This window comes from Pristis pectinata, chromosome 29, assembly GCF_009764475.1.
Source record: "Pristis pectinata isolate sPriPec2 chromosome 29, sPriPec2.1.pri, whole genome shotgun sequence".
Classification (NCBI taxonomy): domain Eukaryota; kingdom Metazoa; phylum Chordata; class Chondrichthyes; order Rhinopristiformes; family Pristidae; genus Pristis; species Pristis pectinata.
In genome coordinates, this window is record NC_067433.1 from 5,624,214 (window position 1) to 5,642,889 (window position 18,676).

The 18,676-nt window shown below is 43.9% G+C and overlaps 1 protein-coding gene across 1 annotated transcript; it reads right to left on the reverse strand.

The window, feature by feature from the left end:
* Positions 1 to 1,669: 1,669 nt before the first annotated feature.
* LOC127584409 (vesicle-associated membrane protein 8-like) lies at positions 1,670 to 16,576 on the reverse strand. The gene is made up of 3 exons (XM_052041200.1): positions 16,438 to 16,576; positions 7,571 to 7,723; positions 1,670 to 5,359 (listed from the first exon to the last, which is right to left on the reverse strand). The coding sequence occupies exons 1-3, from the start codon at positions 16,450 to 16,452 to the stop codon at positions 5,216 to 5,218; spliced, it is 312 nt and encodes a 103-aa protein (XP_051897160.1). The 5' UTR covers positions 16,453 to 16,576; the 3' UTR covers positions 1,670 to 5,215.
* Positions 16,577 to 18,676: the final 2,100 nt, after the last annotated feature.

Here is an 18,676-nt window from a genome sequence, read left to right on the forward strand (position 1 = left end):
TGTCAATACATGCACCATTATCTGAACAAAGCCTCACTGTAGGTCTCTTCATTTGGAGAACTGTCTCTGCACAACAAGCTTTTGCTTTTCATTGTCCGTCTCTAATACCTTGAGCAAGTTGGCAGAATTGCACTGGAACAGTAATCAGGTACAACATAGAGTGTAAAAAACAAACTGCTGGAGGAACTCAGTGGGCTAGGCAGCATCTGTAGAGGGAAATGGACAGTTGACATTTCGGGTTGAGATACTTCATCTGATCCAGGTGAAGAGTCTCAACAGTTTGTTGCTTGCTCCAGATTCCAGCATCTGCAGTCTCTTGTGTCTCCATAATTTGGAGTGTGCATGAGCTGTGAAAATTTCCATGTGGAGCAAGTTAGTTACCCGTTCTACACTGGGTGACAGCTACTGGAGAAGTTTGTTGCCTTGTATTGTTAGGTTTAGGCATATGAAAGATTTGAATGAGTGTGATGGGGCAACTACTCCGTATTTGTTGGTGTTCAGGGAGGCCCAGGAAGCAACAAGCCCTGTATTTCAGTAGCTTCCTTGTATGTGATAAGAAACGAAAATATACAGAAATTAAAAATAAAAACAATTCAAAAAAAATCCCATGATTCCTGCTGGTGAGTGCCACAAGCCGAGATTGGAATTAGGCTGCAAAGCCTGTGCACTTGAATATCCTTGCAGGATACTGAATGAAACTGTTAACTTATTAACAGTGAACAGCAAACAGGGAGAAACTTTGAAGGAAGTGATCAAGAAAAGGCAAAATTAACTTTACGTGGAGCCCATAGACCAAACATGATTCGAAGTAGCTGCAACAACGGACAGCCAATAGTTGTGCTCCAATAGTTCTCCCTCTACTTTCTTGCTCACGACATCAAGTTAAAATGGTCACAAGATGGGTTTAGAAACTATTGGATTAGAAGGAAATACGAACAGTGGTCAATTAGCTCAGCACTTAGTTCCCCTTGTGAGACACATGAATGATACCAATTCTTTCTGTGATATAGCTGTAGTGAGTTAGGCAGGGTGAAGGAAAGCCGTGTAACAGTTGGTTTCATTGACCCGGATTTGGGGAGAGGAGAGAGATCATCAAGAGCTCTAGCTCCTGGTCACCTTCTTCTGATCCCTGCTGGAAAGACCAGACAGTTGTATTGCTTCCAGGGACAGCTTCATTCAAGTCCCTTGGAGACACAAGAGACTGCAGATGCTGGAATTTGGGTCATTCAAGTCACAACACATGAAGGTACTTTGATTTTAGACAAGAAAATATAGAGTCATACAGCACAGAAATACAGGACATCTACTGTCTGCTAACTGTCAAGCATCCATTCACACTAATCCTACACTAAACTCATTTCATTCTCCCCATGCTGCTATCAATTCCCCCAAATTCTACCACTCACCTACACACTAGGGGCAATTTACAATGGCCAATTAACCTACTGACCCATACATCTTTGGGATGTGGGAGGAAACTGGAGCACCCTCACGGTCACAGGGAGAACATGCAGACTCCACACAGACAGCACCCGAGGTTGGAATGGAACCTGGGTCACTGTGCTGCATGTAGTTTCCATGAAGCTCTGCCCCAGGGAGTGTCAGTACATTCAGAGAGGAGAGAAATGGGAAACGAAGAAAAGTGTTTAAAAATGACCCAAGATTCAGCTCCATTGCTCATTCAGGAAAGAAGACTTTAATCATTCACAGAACATAGCACATTAAAACAGAATAAGGCACAATATTACAAAAACACTGTTTAACATTTACTTCCCCCTGATTGCACAGTTAAGGGATCATCAGTTTGGCTATTGTGAGGGACTGTTACGCATTCTCGAATATTTGAAAAGCCTGTCTCACAAAGAAAAGGTATGCATCTGTTACAATATTGAACTTGCACAACACAGAAGAGGAAGAACTAGTTTACTTACACACTGCAGGCTTTCAAACAAGCCACATCATCTGCACCCTTTCTGTGCTGTGGTTACTTATCTGTGTCTCAGAGCCTTGCAAGGCTCAGTCAAGTTGAGAATAGTTCACACTGAACTTACATTCTTACTGCTTTCTCTGAGTGAATGAGGAAGACCGTCTTTGTTTCCTTTTAGGACAGAAGTTGAAGTTGCAGCTTCAGTAAAAGGAGAAGTGTTCTGCTAGGCTGATAGTTGATCACTGCCAGTGTTACCTCACAGGAGAGAGAGTGACCCTGCAGCACATTTAGCAGAAAAGTGGGCAAAGGAATGGCAGATGGAATTTAACTCATGCAAGTGTGCATTTTGAGAAGTTAAATCGGGCCAGGATATACAGAGTGAATGGCAGGGGCCTGGGGAGTGTTGAACAGAGGGAGGGGTACAAGTACATAGTTCCCCAAAAGTGGCAACACAGGTCAACAGGGTGGTGAAGAAAGTGTATGGCATGCTTGCCTTCATTGGCCATGACACTGAGTACAGGAGTTGGAATGTCATTTTACTGTGGTATAACACATTGGTTAGACCACACTTGGATTTTAGTGTGCAATTCTACTCTCCACACAAGGGTGTGATTAAATTAGAGAGGGTGCAGGAAACATTCACAAGGATGTTGCCTGGACTGGAGGGCTTGAGTGATATGGAGAGATTGGACAGGCTGGGACTGGTTTCCCTGGTGTGAAGGAGGCTGAGAAGTGACCTTATAGAGGTTTATAAAACCACGAGGGGCATAGATAGGGTGAATGGTCACAGTCTTTTTCCCAGGTTCTGGGAATCTAAAACAAGAGGCTGTATGTTTAAGGTGAGAGGATAAAGATTTAAAGTGGATCAGAGGGGCAAGTTTTCCACACAGAGGGCGATGGGTGTATGGAACAAGCTGCTGGAGGAAGTAGTTGAGGCAGGTACAATTACAATGTTTTAAAAACATTTGGACAGGAAAGGTTCGGAGGGATATGGGCCAAATGCAGGCAAGTGCGATTAGTATAGTTGGGCATCTTGGTCGGCATGGACGAGTTGAGCCAAAGGGCCTGTTTCTGTGCCGTGATACATTTCAGAAGCTCCCATGCTTGATCCCTGGGCTCTGCTGAGGTCGCTCTTTCAGCTGGGTCAGGCATCAGACACTGTAACTGATCTGTCTCAGTGCGTTGGATAAGGGAGAGGAAATTAAATCGGGTTCTTGCTACCCAGTGGCATTCAGCTGTGATCACAGGGTCGGGCTTTGCTCTGATCTCACTCAGTGTTGTCGAGCTGGATTTTATCATTCAGATTCACTGGCTAATTAGCTGTGATCCTGCAGAGCTGTACACTTACAGAAATGGTGGGGAGAAAACAGGGAGAGAAAGCCAGTAGGTAAAGTTCACATTTTCACTAATTTTCTAGAGCTGATCAACTGATGACTAAGGCTTTAGTGCACAGAAGTAAGCCGAGCCAATTCAACCTTCACCTTCCAAATGACTAAAACACATGTATGCTCACCTCTTCATTACATTAAACAGTGTGATTCAGCAGTAACTAGTTTGCCCCATTTCTCTCGTTTTCACAAGGCACAGTGTAAGCTGGACTGTGTTGTTCCATCAACGTAATGACAATTAAACCCATGCTCTTTGCTTGTATCCTAGTTTTGTTTTCTCTTTGATTCAGTTCAAAGTTCCACCCTGGAGTCTGGGAGAAGCAGCTCTCATTGTGAGTGTGGAGAACTTCCCTTCAGATAACACCAGACGAGCGATCCCGCAAGGTAAAGGAACTTATGTATAGAAAGGGGATCAAAAACTTCTCAACACTGCGTTGAGATCAGGGAGAGAGTTTTTAGAAATCAATGATAAAAACAATGATACTTAGAAACAATATTGTAATTTTACAGAGATAACCATCGGGTAAAAAATCTGTTAATGTGGCACATTCACTCTTTTAGAATAATGGAAACATTCTGTGGTAGTTAGCAGCCATTTGCAGATTGTGCTTAAGCGATGGGTTGTGGATTCATTTGAAGTATCAGGAACATGAACTAGCGACCTATTGCAGTATGTGTACCACGATTAAAAGTGGGTGACGGCAAAGGGAAGTGTTTTTATTGAATACTGCTCCTTGAACCTGCAATGACACCCAGCCAAGAGTTGTGAGGTGAAACTCTCTCTTGTTCTCTCAGACAATCTCAATTTCTTACAGGCTTTGGAATTGCAACACAAAGTTGTCCCAGATTTGCAAAATGACACTAACCTGACAATGCGCTCAGTGAATGCACAGGTTAGCAGCTGTGGGATATATCAGTGCTCTAGGGATGCACTCATGGGAGCGGAATGAGGCACATTTTAGAGCAGCGTAGAGTGAGATCTACTCTATATCCAGCTCATACTGCAAAGAGTCTTGGAACATTTGACAGAAAAGTGTTAAAAGAGTTTTAATCTAAATACAACATCTGTTATATCTTATGTGGAAGTGCTTGATGAAACAGGAAAGAAAACTTTATTCTATATCAAATTAATTCTGTACCCTGCCTTGGAATGGTTAATGGGCCAGTGTAGAGGGGCCTGGATAGAGTGGACATGGAGAAGATGTTTCCATTAGCAGGAGAGACTAGGATCCGAGGACACAACCTCAGAATAAAGGGATGTCCCTTTAGAACTGAGATGAGGAGGAATTTCTTCAGCCAGAGGGTGGTGAATCTGTGGAATTCGTTGCCACAGAGGGCTGTGGAGGCCAAGTCATTTAGGGCAGAGATTGATAGATTCTTGATTGATAAGGGGGTTAAGGGTTATGTGGAGAAGGCTGGACAATGGGGTTGAAAAAATCAGCTATGATTGAATGGTGGAGCAGACTCGATGGGTTGAATGGCCTGATTCTGCTCCTATATCTTATGATCTTAATTCCATATATAATCTATGCTGTATCTAACCTGGGATGCTCAATACAGATACATTGAGCCTAAACGACAAAGAACTATTTTTACCAGCCCTAAGATCCCCCACATTGATGGACATCTAAAAGTGTCATAATTTAGCATATTTTCCGTACTTTCAGTCTTCTTTCTGATATTTTATTGCAACTTTTATATTAGTAAGTTTTTACAAAGGATTTTGCATGCTTGTGTACAGCTGGAGTTATCCTGAAAATATACAGATCAAAATCAACATCAAAACCAAAAGTACATCTACATCACCACAGCATGGAATAGACTCGTAACAGAAGGCACAGAACTTATCATATGTATCACCAAGAAACAGTGTGCTGAGAAACTTCAATCGTTCCTGTTGTTAGGAGGGAATTACCCCTGTGGCAAAAAGAATGATCAAGGTCAGGACAATAACAGCAATGACCACTAGCAGGATGATCATCTTTGTGTTCTTCCACCAGTATTTCCGTGCCACTTTCTGTGACGTGGTCTTGAAGTGTTCTGACTGCAAAGAAAAATGTAAATAATACAAATAAATTATAGAATAAACTGGCACCCTTCACTGCATGGAACTACTCACAGTTCAGCAATGCCTCAGTTTTAAAATTTGCATGGTAAATTCCTGACCTAAATATCTCTGTCACTACCTCCCTCCCTTTAGTAAGAAAGATTTGGTAGGCCTTATGTAAGTGCAAATGTTACTTCTGTTGTTATGTCATTTCAAAACCACTCAAAGCACTTGACACACATAGGCAAATGTGGCAATCATTCGGCAAGGATTTCTGTAAAGGGAGAAACGTTTAGCAGGAAATGGGGAGATCATTTTGGCTGTTCTTTGGACTTTGCCATAAGAATTTTAACATCCACCTGACTCATTAGTTTCCTTAAGGACCAACAGATAGTACTGGCCATGGAAAGGAACTCTCTCAACTACAGCAGAGTCTTATTCCTACGATGCATACTCGAGACATGGAGTTCAATGTCACAACCATCTGGCCCAAGGTGCTGCCAGCAGGGCCAATCCAGCACAAGAAATCAGGTACAGCCACAAGCTACTCTATGACACACTTTCACTTTGATTTACATCAAGGTTCCTCCTATATAACAAATAAAGTGTGACAAGGAAGTCTGACCAACAAGCCCAGGATACACCTCAATGGGTCAGACACTGAATCTGAACCAGGAACATTATTATATAGATTCATAGTTATACAGCACGGAAACAGGCCCTTCAGCCCAACTCGTCCATGCTGACCAAGGCATCTTCTTGAACTAGTCCCATTTGCCTGCATTTGGCCCACGTCCCTCTAAAGCTTTCCTATCCATGTACCTATCTAAATTTCTTTTAAATGTTGTAATTGTGCCCACCTCTACCACTTCCTCTGGCGGCTCGTTCCACACACCCACCACCCTCTGTGTGAAAAACTTGCTGCTCAGATCCCCTTTAAATCTTTCCCTTTTCACCTTAAACCTATGCCCTCTAGTTTTAGACTCCCCTACCCTGGGACAAAGACTATGACCATCCTTCTTATCTACGTCCCTCATGGTTTTATAACCCTCACCCCGCAGCCTCCTTCACTTCAGGGAAAACAGTCCCAGCCTCTCCAGTCTCTCCTCATACCTCAAGCCCTCCAGTACTGGTACCATCCTTGATTAGACTGACAATCTCATAAAAAATGGTCATGTAAAAACTCAGTTGGTCCTTCTCTCTCAGTTGCCTCTGAACTGATTTAGTACTTTACTAATACAGTGCCAGAAGTGTTGAACTAAGTCAGTGCATAAAGGAGCTGGCCATTCAGACTGTCAAGCCTATTCCAGTAAGATCATTGCTCATCGGTTCCTCAATTCCTTTAAAGCACCTTTCATCCACATCTCTTAATTCTGATAGAAAATTGTCAATCTCAAACTCAAAATGTCACCTGCTCAGCATGATGTGGGTGGAGAAGTTTGGGTTTCACTACCTTTCCTCTACCAAAGTGCTTCCCGGCTACAGTCCTGAGTAGTCTAGCACTGATTTTAATAATATGTCGCCTCCTTTTGGATTCACTGCTCTGTGGCTGAAGTTCTCAGTTAGCTGCAAAAGCTCCCTCCTACACTACAGATTAGTGTAAGCCATTGAACTGTGAACTCACAGCTTTGAAAGGCCATGATCTCTAACTGTGTGCTAAGTATGTTTCATAGTTAATATCTTGGTTTCACAAAATATTACTGCAGTGAAATTCTTGTCGGGCTTCTTTCAGGTGACACGAGAGCTGCACTGGTTGTTAGCAAGTGGACCAGGGTGACTCCTGCTCCTTAATGTAACCAATGGAAATGGAAAGCAGCAAAAGAAGAGAAACGAAGTCATCGTTTAACCTTCTCTTCTGAAGGCTGATTCCTAACTCTAAAGCAGTAGGAGTCAGCCAATGATACGAAGAACCATCTGGTAACTGTCCTTAGAACCAACCTTGGTATGTAAACTAATGATGGACCATGAAGGGCATCTTGGCCAAGTTCTATTCTGACTTCACTGGACCTCCACTTAGATTCACTCAACAGAAGGGTGCAGGAGACTTGGCTGATTTTTCCCTTCCGTGTCCAATCCCTGCAGCTGAGACTAGTAGAGACCAGATGTGAATCCGGACCTGGTCTGAAAAGCTCAAGTTTGTCACCAAATGCACTAAATGCAACACAAGAAGAGGTTCTCAGTCCAGCTGTGTAATAATAACCAACTTACACTTGCTTGCAGGTCCTCAGTCTTGTTCATGAGGTCATCCAGTTTCTCACCACGAGCCAGTATCCGGTCAACATTCTCAGACATGATGGTCTTCACTCCTTCCACGTCGCTCTGGAGGCTCCGGACACGGTCCTCCTTTATGCGGCCCTCCGCCTGGCAACAGAATACAGCAGACAACGGTCAGCAGATCACAACGACAGTCAACAGAGACACAGCGTCAGTCAGCACCGGTCTAAAGACACGGGAAGGTAATAGAACATCTGCGATTGACATGCCATCACAATGGTCAACAGAGAACAGCCACAGTGAAGAGAATATGACAGCAGTTGCAATACAGGAGACTAGTTAAAATTCTCATCAAGTCGTAGAGCAATACGGCATGGAAACAGGCCCTTCGGACCAACTCGTCCATGCCGACCAAGATCCCCAAATAAGCTACTCCCAGCTGACCACATTTGGCCCATATCCCTCTAAACCTTTCCTATCCATGCACCTGTCCAAATGTCTTTTAAATCTCGTTATTATACCTGCCTCAACCACTTCCTCTGGCAGCTCTTTCCATATACCCACCACCCTCTACATGAAGAAGTTGCCCCTCAGGTCCCTTTTAAATCTATCCCCTTTCACCTTAAACCTATGCCCTCTTGTTTTTGATTCCCTTTCCCTGGGAAAAAGACTGTGTGCATTCACCCCTCATGATTTTATACACCTCTATAAGGCCATACAACAGTAAAGGAAATGGTTACCAGTTACTGATATCTCAGCCACCTCAATTAATTTATTTTCACCCTTTTATCCAAGTTTCTCCTGGATTTTACCTGCTATAAAAGCACCATAGGATCAGTTAAAATGGGGAAATATCAGAGGAATGTACCCCTGGCCAACTTGTTCAGTGAAGCTAATTTCACCTTCAGAAGTCTGACGTAATGCAAACTACAGCTAGCAAGTGATTAAATGCCCATCACTATATCTGGTTCCAGTCAGTTCAAGATGTGTAACTGGTTGAACAAGAAGTTTGATACAATCTATTCCTGGCATAAAGAACAACATACCATTGTTGGAGGAAGTTTAAGGGAGATTCCAACTTTTATCTCATTGTAGCAAAGTTTTCAAGCATTTCAAACGGGGCTTCTCAGATCAACTTTGCTCTAAATAAGTTATTCTGTAACAACTTCTCTCTTAAATAAAAAGTCCCACTCAGCTAAGACAGATCACAACATGGCAAGGCCACTACCTGATTCTCTTCACCTGCTTTCTGAAGGCTGATTCCTAACTCTAAAGCATTAGGAGTCAGCCGATGATACAAAGCACCATCTGGTAACTGTCCTTAGAACCAAGTATGTGAACTAATGTTGGACCATGAAGGGCATCATGGCCAAGTTCTATTCTGACTTCACTGGATCTCCACTTAGATTCACTCAGCAGAAGGGTGCAGGAAACTTGGCTGATTTTTCCCTCCTGTGTCCAATCCCCGCAGCTGAGACCAGTAGAACTTTGGCTCAATTTCCCTCTGAGGCAGGAGGTACAGAAGCCTGAAGTCCCACACCACCAGGTTCAAGAACAGCTACTTCCCTTCAACCATTCGGTTCTTGAACCAACCTGCAAAACCCTAATCACTACCTCAGTATAGCAACACTATGACCACTTCGCACTACAATGGACTTTTTTTTGTTCTAATTGTGTTCTTTCTTGTTTAATTTATATTTAGTTTATATTTTTCTTGTGATTGTAGTGTCTCTGATGCTATGTGCCTGTGATGCTGCTGCAAATTTTACATTGCACCTACACAATATGACAATAAACTCGATTTTGACTTTGATTTAGCCTGGGACATACTGTACCTTCGTGTCCTCAACTGCTGTACATCACTCTCAAGATCAGAAATCAGCAAGGGTTCCTGTTCCTATTTATTGTCCAGTGACACCCCACTGGGGAAAGCACACATAGGTGGGCATTGAGTGAGGGCAGGAATATACCCAGCTCTGATACTGTCTGCACTTCGTCACCCTAATCATCCCTCATTGGCTGGGACCACAGGTGAAGAATGCACACTTGGATGAGTTGCAATGGACAAGAGCAGGAGAACAAAAACAGGCAGTGAGGAAATAAATAATCAGGATTCATCATGAAGTATGGGGTAACTGGGAGGCAAACCATCAACGAGACAAGTCATTGAAGAGCTTTGTATCAGCCATTCATTATCAACAGAGTCCAGATGAAGGGTCTCAACCCAAAACGTTGACTGTCCATTTTCCCCCACAGATGCTGCCTGACCCGCTGAGTTCCTCTAGCATTTTGTATGTTGCTCCAGATTCCAGCATCTGCAGTGTCTTGTGTCTCCATCAGCCATTCTTTAAAGCTTTTGATTCTGATGTGGACAGAAATGGGTTCAGATTTACAGCCTTTCTCACCTAATTTTATGCGTGTTGCTGGATAGTTAAATCTCACTGAATCTGGTTTCTCAGTTTCCAGATTTATCAGTCAAACCTGGCCCAAAACTCTAGTTTCACTCATCGGTAACCAGCAACAACATCTGATCCATAGAGTCGCAAAAACAGATCTTGCCCATCACTCTGTATAACACTGCCAACAGGATTTCTTTTAAGTTATCCTGAACGGCTAAGTTAGCAAATAGGTGAATCTTTAAGATCTCAGTGTCTCAGACTCTGCACATTGCACAGGTCTGAGAGACAGTCTTGGAGTTTCATTTTAAAACTACCAGATAATTGACTAAAAATTCTGGGCTTGTTTGAAGTAATGCCACACAATCTTTTAGGTTTAACCGAGAAGACACAGAAGGCCTCAGTTTAACATCTCATCCTAAACACTGCTTCTCCAATAATGCAACAACTTCTTGGTCCAACCAGTCCTTCGAGCTGACCAACACTGACACCTTGGGTGGCAGAGATAGGGAGGAAAACATCTGCTGGGAGCCCTTGACCTAATTACTCTCTAGAGCATGGAGACACGAGAGACTACAGATGCTGGAATCTGGAGCAACAAACAATAAGCTGGAGGAACTCAGCGGGTCAGGCAGCATCCTTCGTCTGGGTCTCGACTGTCAGTTTCCCTCCACAGATGCTGCCTGACCCACTGAGTTCCTCAAGCTTCCTGTTTGCTTCAATTTAGGACACATTTGATGCATTTCTTTGAGATTAAGATAAAACCTGCAGACCGCAGATGAACATCAGCAAGTATCCTCATTAATGGCTTAGGTTTAGACAGCACTGCATCACAGTGGTGAACTCTGCTGAATATTTGGTACAAAGAGATAAAGAGGTGGCCAGGCTGGGGTCAAGCTCAGTCAGCTGTCATCAGGATAGGGGTGAAGCCAGTGGTACAAACAGCCATTCAACGCTTGTTAACAGTTGATTACCACGTCAGATGTGTGTTAGTGCTCAGTAGAGGCTGTATGACATTTTGGTGGGGTAAGACTGACTATTTCTCCTCCTCACACTGACCAGCTGTTTGGGAGTAAACATGTTGTTGATGACATTCTCAGGATGTGGTCTCTCCGCCAAGACCAGCACTTATTACCCATTCCTAACTGCCCTCACAAAGATGATGGTGCGCTGCCTTTTTGAATTACTGGAGTCTGTGTAGTAAAGTCCTTCCATGGTACTGATAGAAACTTATAGTATTTTGTTTAAACGATGAAAGAACAAGGTATGCCCTTGTCAGCATGGTGTGTGATCCAAGGGGAATTAGTAGGTCGAGTTCCTCAGTGCCTGCCGTTGTTTTTTGGGGAGAGGTCCCAGTTTTGGGAAGTGCTGTTGAAGAACCCTGGTGAGTTGCTACGCTGCATTTGGTAGACTGTACACACCATGACCACAGTGCACTGGTGGAGGAGAGAATTAAGTTTTATGTTGGTTACTGGGTTGACAATCAAGTAGGCATGCCCAGGATGGTTTTGGCACTTTGACCATTGTTGAAGCTGCACTTGTTTTTGAAAGTGAAATTTCAAGCCTGGTTCCCACCTTGTGTCTTGTAAGTGTTAGAATGTCTTTGGGGAAATCAGGAGGTGAGTTACTTCAACCTCCAACCTGGTATTTATCTGAGTGTTCTTGGTAAGTTTCTGGTCAATGGTGACCTCAAGGATGTTGATGGTGGGTGATTCAATGAAGTCAAAGGGAAATGGTTAGACACTCCTTTGTTGGAGATGGTCATTGCCTGGAACTTTTGTGGCCACTTATCTGCCCAAGTCTTGTGCACAAGGACTGCTTCTTTATCTATGGAAATACAAGTAGAACATACAACAGTACAGCACAGGAGCAGCCCCTTTGGCCCACGATGTCTGCACTGAACAAGATGCCAAATTAAACTAAATCTCTTCTGTCTGTATGTGATTCACATCCCTCCATTTCCTGCATATTCATGTGTCTATCTAAAAGCTTCTTAAATGCCACTATCGTATCTTCTTCCACCCCTACCCACCACTCTCCGTGTAAAAAACTTGCCCTGCACATCTCCTTTAAACTTTCCCCCTCTCACCTTAAGTGCACGTCCTCTAGTATTTGACATATACCATATGACAGTATTACATTTGACATACACAAATGGAACCAAACGTTGATAAAGCAATGAATTCTTTTAGAACACGAGTAAGGAAGTTTTGCTGCAATTATAAAGGGCCTTTGTGAGACCACATTGTGCATAGTTTTGGTCTCTTTACCTAAGAAAAGATGTACTTGCCATGTAGGGAGTGAAGATTCACCAGAGTGGTTCCAGGGATGGTGGGATTGCTGTAGGGACAAGATTGAGTGGGACTGTATTCTCTGGAGTTTAGAAGAATGAGAGGAGATCTCATTGAAACGTTCAAACTTGCAAAGGGCTTGACAGGCTAGATTCAGGGAGGATGTTTCCCCAGGCGGAGGAGTCTCAGACCAGGGGTAGTTTTAGAATAAGGGGGAGGTCATTTAGGTCTAAGATGAAGGGAACTTTGCTCATGTGGGGGCTAGTGAACCTTTGGAATTCACTGCCCCAGCCCAAGGCTGTGAAGACTAGTTGTTGTGTACTTTCAAAACAGAAGTCAATGGATTTCTGAACACTAAGGGAATCAAGGGATATGAGGATAGTGCTGGAAAATGGAACTGAGGTGGAAGATCAGCCACGATCTTGGTGAATAGAGGAGCAGGTTCAGAGTGCCAGATGGCCGCCTTCTGCTTCTATCTCTCATACTGTTATGTTCTTAAATGAACCACCATTCTGATCTTATGATGGGGAGGAACGTTGCTGATAAGCAGTAGAGACGTTTTGGCCTTGAACATTGCTCCAAGGAACTCCTGCCTGGGATGATTAATCTTAATAAACTAGATTCCTGTGTGCGACATATTTTGTAGAGCCAATGAGCTACGTTGTACAATTCTAAAAATGTGATGCAGAGATGGTGGACAAATTGGTATTGATCTTCCAAAATTCCCTTAGATTAAGGAAAGGTCCCAGAGGATATAATGAATGTAACGAAGTAATTCAAGAAAGGAGGGAGAAGGGAAAATAGAGACCTACCCATCAGTTAGCCTGAGAGCATTTGTCAGGAAAATTATGAAACCCATTCAGAAAGTGTTGAGAGGGGACAGAAGGTCAAAGTGTGAGTGGATACAGTCAGCAAGTCTGTAGAGAGGGAAAACCATGTTTGACAAATCTAATGGAGTTTGACAGATAAAGGGGATCCTGTGTAAATCTGGAGTTTCAAAAGGCGTGTGACTTAGTGAGACATTAAAGGTTGTTGCCTAACTAAGAACCATGATAAATGGCCATTTTCAGGTTGGCAGGCTGTTGCTAGTGAAGAGCTGGGACTTCGGCTGTCATTTGTCAGATGAAGGCACTGAGCATTGGTTTGGTGATGATGCAACACTGGATGGGAAGGTAAGCTGTGGGGATGGCTCAGGGAGTCTCCAAAGAGGCATAAATGACTTGGGTAGGTGTAATCCTAGCAACTGTCAGGCAGGGACTCGATGTGCTGAAATGGCCTCCTTCTATGTCATAAGGAAATATGGAAATGTAAGATATTTATTTTGGCTAGAAGAACAGGAAAGACAATATTTTTGAAACTATTATGTGCTCCTATTGAGAGGGATTTGGATTTCTGGCCCACTGTGCATGATACAACAGATACAACAGAGCAGTCAGCCTCTGTTACAAAGAGTTGGAGTACAGGAATAAGGAAGTCACGCTGCAATGGTACGGATATTTGGTAACAGCACACCTGGAGGTAATGTGTGCAGCTTGAGCCTCTGTGCTTTGGGAAGGCTGTATTTATCTTGGAGGGGAGAGTGGGACAGGGAAGTGGCAGGGGCAAGGATGGTTCACTGCTTTGATTCAAGAGAGATGATTATCCAATGAGAAGAAGTTAAGTAGGGTGGGAGATCAGAGGAAAGGGGGCATAAAACATGCAAAGTTCTGAGGGGGGCTTATTAAGGTCAATGGGGAGAGGTTATTTCCCCAACTGAGGTCTTTAGAACTAGGGACATAATTCCATGGTAAGAGCTGTGCTGGGTTGTTAATCTTTTGAATTTTGGGTACATGGGTGGGGAATATTCAGTCACTGGGTATATTAGAGGGTGATCTTGAAGAAAATCAAAGGACATAGGCTGAGGGCATGAGGGGGTAGGCAGGAAAATGGATGAAGTTGATCCACCAGAATTCCATTGGTTGGCAGAGTCGGACGATGTACTACATGGCCTGTTCTATGTTCTGATGTTGTAGGGAAGATCCCGTCCAGTGGATGATATTTCCTCAATTCCCATTGACTTGAGTTTTACTAGGGCCCCTTGATGCCACTGTTGCTTCCTGATATGACCTCACCCCTGGATTCCAGCCCTTTTCCCCAAGTAATGACTGCAGCCACTGATCCAGGAACAAACCATGCTGAGCTGGTTGACTGCACTTCCGTCACGATACTAATGATTAGGATTACGTTGATGACACAGGTACTGAAGTGAAGTTGTCCTGCTTCGTGCAGGAGGATAACCCTGGGTGCTATTCCACATTCTGGGGTAGAAGCCAGTGTTGTGAATGCACTGGAATGGCTTGGGTGGCAGCAATGTTAGTTCTGGAGCATGCCTTGAGCATGACTGTCAGGTATCTCCTGCTCTGCCCCAGGTATCCCCTGTCCTGGCCCAGATATTCCCTGTCCTGCCCTAGTTATCGCCTGTCCAGCTGCAGGTATCACCTGTCCTGCCCCAGGTATCACCTGTTCTGCCCCAGGTATCACACACCCTGTCCCAGGTATCACCTGCCCTGTCCCAGTTATACTGTCCTGTGGCAGGTATCACCTGCTCTGTCCCAGGTATCACCTGTCCTGTCCCATTTATACCCTGTCCTTCCCAGGTATCACCTGCCCTGTCCCAGTTATACCGTCCTGCCCCAGGTATCACCTGTCCTGTCCCAGTTATACCCTGTCCTGTCCCAGTTATCACCTGTCCTGCCCCAGATATCACCTTCCCTGTCGTAGTTATCACCTGTCCTGTCCCAGTTTTACCCTGTCCTTCCCAGGTATCACCAATATTTCTCTAGGCATTAGTTCTAGGTCTCGTTGAGCCACTGTTAAGTATAACCACGGTTCCTTGTGCTGTATTTGCAAGTTTTGTACTGTTCTGCACCTTTTATTTTCACAATAAGCTTAATTTTCATAGATGACTGTTGAGACTGCAACATGGTGTTGCAATACTGTCCAGGTAATATCCCCACAGGGATGTAAAATCCACTTTTAAATATTTTAATCATTAAGCAGCAGTGAATTTTCAATACCATCTGTACTGCGAGCCAACCCCACCATTTTAGAATCTTATCCAAGCTTGTTTCGGTATGGCATAGTCTAACATATAATGCAGCCTGCTAGTTAGTTACAGTACTGAGGAGGTTTCTGCCCAATCTATCTGATGTTTTAGATGAATCATTAAACCCAGATGTACAAAGAATGTACCGTCCCTGAGGAAAATACATGTCAAATTTGCAGCTTGGGAGTCTGAAAAGATAATGGTGCCATTTTCATTTGGTGATGTAACTCAATGAGGAGACTTTTTATCTCACTGCAAGTGAAATGAATTGTGACAAGGGCTTTTTCCACTGCAGCCATGCAATTAACAAAGCATCAGGAATTTGCCCTGGGTGACTTTTCAGGTGCGAGGTCACCCTGTGATTTCTTGTTTAAGATAGTCAGGATCAAGAGGACAGTTAAAGCGCGAAGCAAAGTTCTATCACAAACTTAAAAACCCAATCTGTCTTTTAGTGTAACGAAATTAGGTTGTGATGTAAGGATCGGCCTTCAGTAACAGACTTCCTCCCATGACAGAGAGCACTGTACCTATTAAGGTAGTTGGCTCTGAAAAATGAATAATTTTTTGTTTCATAGATTAATGGAGCACAAAAGGTGGCCATTGAGCCCATTGTGTCTGTTCTAGCTCTTTGAAGGGAGTTATTTAATTTTCACCAGACAATGAGATGACTATGAATCACACAAATCGAGGCATTTTTCTACAAGGACAAATCATCAAGTCCGTCAAATAAACTACAAAACAAAAGATCATGCATATTTTACCAATAATCAAAGCAGGAATTCAGTATACATGCACGCCAGATAAAAGCCAAAAGGAATTATTTGCCATATAACAAACAACATCTGGCATAGTGAGTTGTTCTGTAAAGTACAATAAACTTCACGAATTAACAATCATGTTTACTGACTGTGGGAGAAATCTTGCCTTCACGAGCTGGGGCCTCTCTGCCTGAAGTCAGAACAAAACAATGGGTGGACTCATCCATTCCAGGAGCGAATACACACAGCACGGAGCAAATTGGAAACTGCTTCAAACAAACTTCTGGTACACAGTAAAAAAATACATGATTAACCTTCCAGTTCTACTTACTGCTGTTGCTGCCATGATTTCCCACTGGAATATCAGTCCTTCTTAAATTTCTAATCCAAGAGTTTCATGTACTTAATCTCCAAATAACTCAGCAAAAGTTTCCAGGGTGCTTCCTGCTACTTAAATGTCATCATTTCTCACATAACTTCCTGCTTCCTTCTTAATTACCATGCAGGGCAGACCAACCCTCTCGTAGGCTGCGATGGGGCAGACACCCAAGAACTAATTAACCCATTCAGTGCTGCAGTGGCACCTGTACTCAAATAAAAGAAAATACAGCACACTTACAATTGTTCACTTTCCTCTCTGCTCTAGAATCCCTGCTCCAGAGATTTGAGCAAGTTATCCAGATTAGCACCTCAGTGGAGTACAGGCAGAGTGTTATAGCCTCAGAGCTTAAGGACTTCAGATCAGATGTTAAACCAGGGCATCTTTTTCTATTTCAAAAATATACACTATATATCTGTTTGCATCAACGGTGCTGAGGTCAAGAGGGTTGAGAGCTTCAAGTTCCTAGGAGTGAACATCACCAATAGCCTGTCCTGGTCCAACCACGTAGATGTCATGGCCAAGAAAGCTCACCAGTGCTTCTACTTCCTCAGGAGGCTAAAAAACTTTGCATGTCTCCTTTGACCCTCACCAATTTTTATTGGTGCACCATAGAAAGCATCCTATCAGGATGCATCCCGGCTTAGTACGGCAACTGCTTTGCCTATGACCACAAGGAACTGCAGAGAGTTATGGACACAGCCCAGTCCATCACGGACACCAGCCTCCCCTCCATGGACTCTGTCTACTGTTTTCGCTGCCTTGGTAAAGCAGCCAACATAATCAAAGACCCCATCCACCCTGGACATTCTCTCTTCACCCCCCTCCCATCCGGCAGAAGATAAAGCAGCCTGAAAGCACATACCACCAGGCTCAAGGACACCTTCTATCCCACAGTTATAAGACTATTGAATGGTCCTGACATACTGACCATCTCTCCTCTTTCTCCCCTCTATCTTTCAGTCCTGATGAAAGGTCTCAACCCGAAACGTTGACTGTCCATTTCCCTCCACAGATGCTGCCTGGCCCCCTAAATTCCTCCAGCGTCTTGTTTTTTGCCTCAGATTCCAGCATTTGCAGTCTTGTGTCTCCATAAGTTTCAGCAGTACTTTTACTGTGCCAGCACAGCCTTTGGCCAGCTGAGGAAAAGGGTGTTTGAATCTCAAACCCAGCGCTCAGCTCATGGACAACCAGGCACGGATCCCTAACCTCTTATATGCTTCTGTCATGGACTACCTACAGCAGGCGTGTTAAAGCACAGGCAAGGTGCCACCAACAATGCCTCTGCAAGATCCTTGAATAAGCAAACTGGTCAAGGTGCTCCTGGAGGCCAACATCCTTGGCACCAAGGCCCTAATTACACCCATTTGGCTTCAATGGCATGTTACAAATTTCACATACTCTAAATGAGACTCCCATAATAGTTACTCTGTACAGGTCACTGCCTGATTGACTTGTGGTCAAGAATGTTACTCTGCAGAAACTTTTCTATGAAGAACAGGTGGCATGGCATGGTCCAACTGTGCCATACCTGGCAGGAAGATCTCTGACCACTTCACATCTATTTGTGGGACGGGGATTGGACACATGCCTGATCATCTTGGACCAGGAGAAGGCCTTTGACAGAAGGTTGTACACATGCACGATGTATATGCTGTCCAACATGGGGTTTGTGGAGAGAATCGGTAATGGGATACAACTGCTCTATGCAGGCATCAGAAGTACAGTCCAAATTAATGGGTGGGAAATGGAAGTTTCCCGTCAAGTCTAGAGTCAGCACGTCTGCCCTCTCTCCCCTGTCTTGTTTGTGTGTCCTTGAATCTTTTGCCAATTCCATCTGGAAGGACATGGGTATAAGAGGGGTGACCATCCCAGGCAATGAATGCACTCAGTCAATGTTGCTGTACACGGACAATGTCACTATCTTCTGCTCGGACCCACTGTCACTCCACAGACTGATCAGTGTCTACCACCAGTATCAACTGGCCTTAGGGACCAGAGTCAACTGCAGCAATGTTCTTTGGCAGCTGGTCCAACCAATCCTTTGTAGCCTTCCCCATCAAATCTGATTATCTGAATGGATTGGAGAAGGTGGGGCATGAACACGGCACTGACCAAGGTGAAACAGAGTCTGGGAATATGGGAGGGGCATTCCCTCTCAATTGCGGGAAGGAACCTGGTCATTGGGTGG

Bases quoted from the DNA above. Each gene is read 5' to 3' on its own strand.
- LOC127584409 (XM_052041200.1), bottom strand. The intron at 5,360-7,570 runs GTAAGTTGGTTA...TTTTCTTTGCAG, and splicing joins CTGAGGACCTGCAAGCAAGT to TCAGAACACTTCAAGACCAC.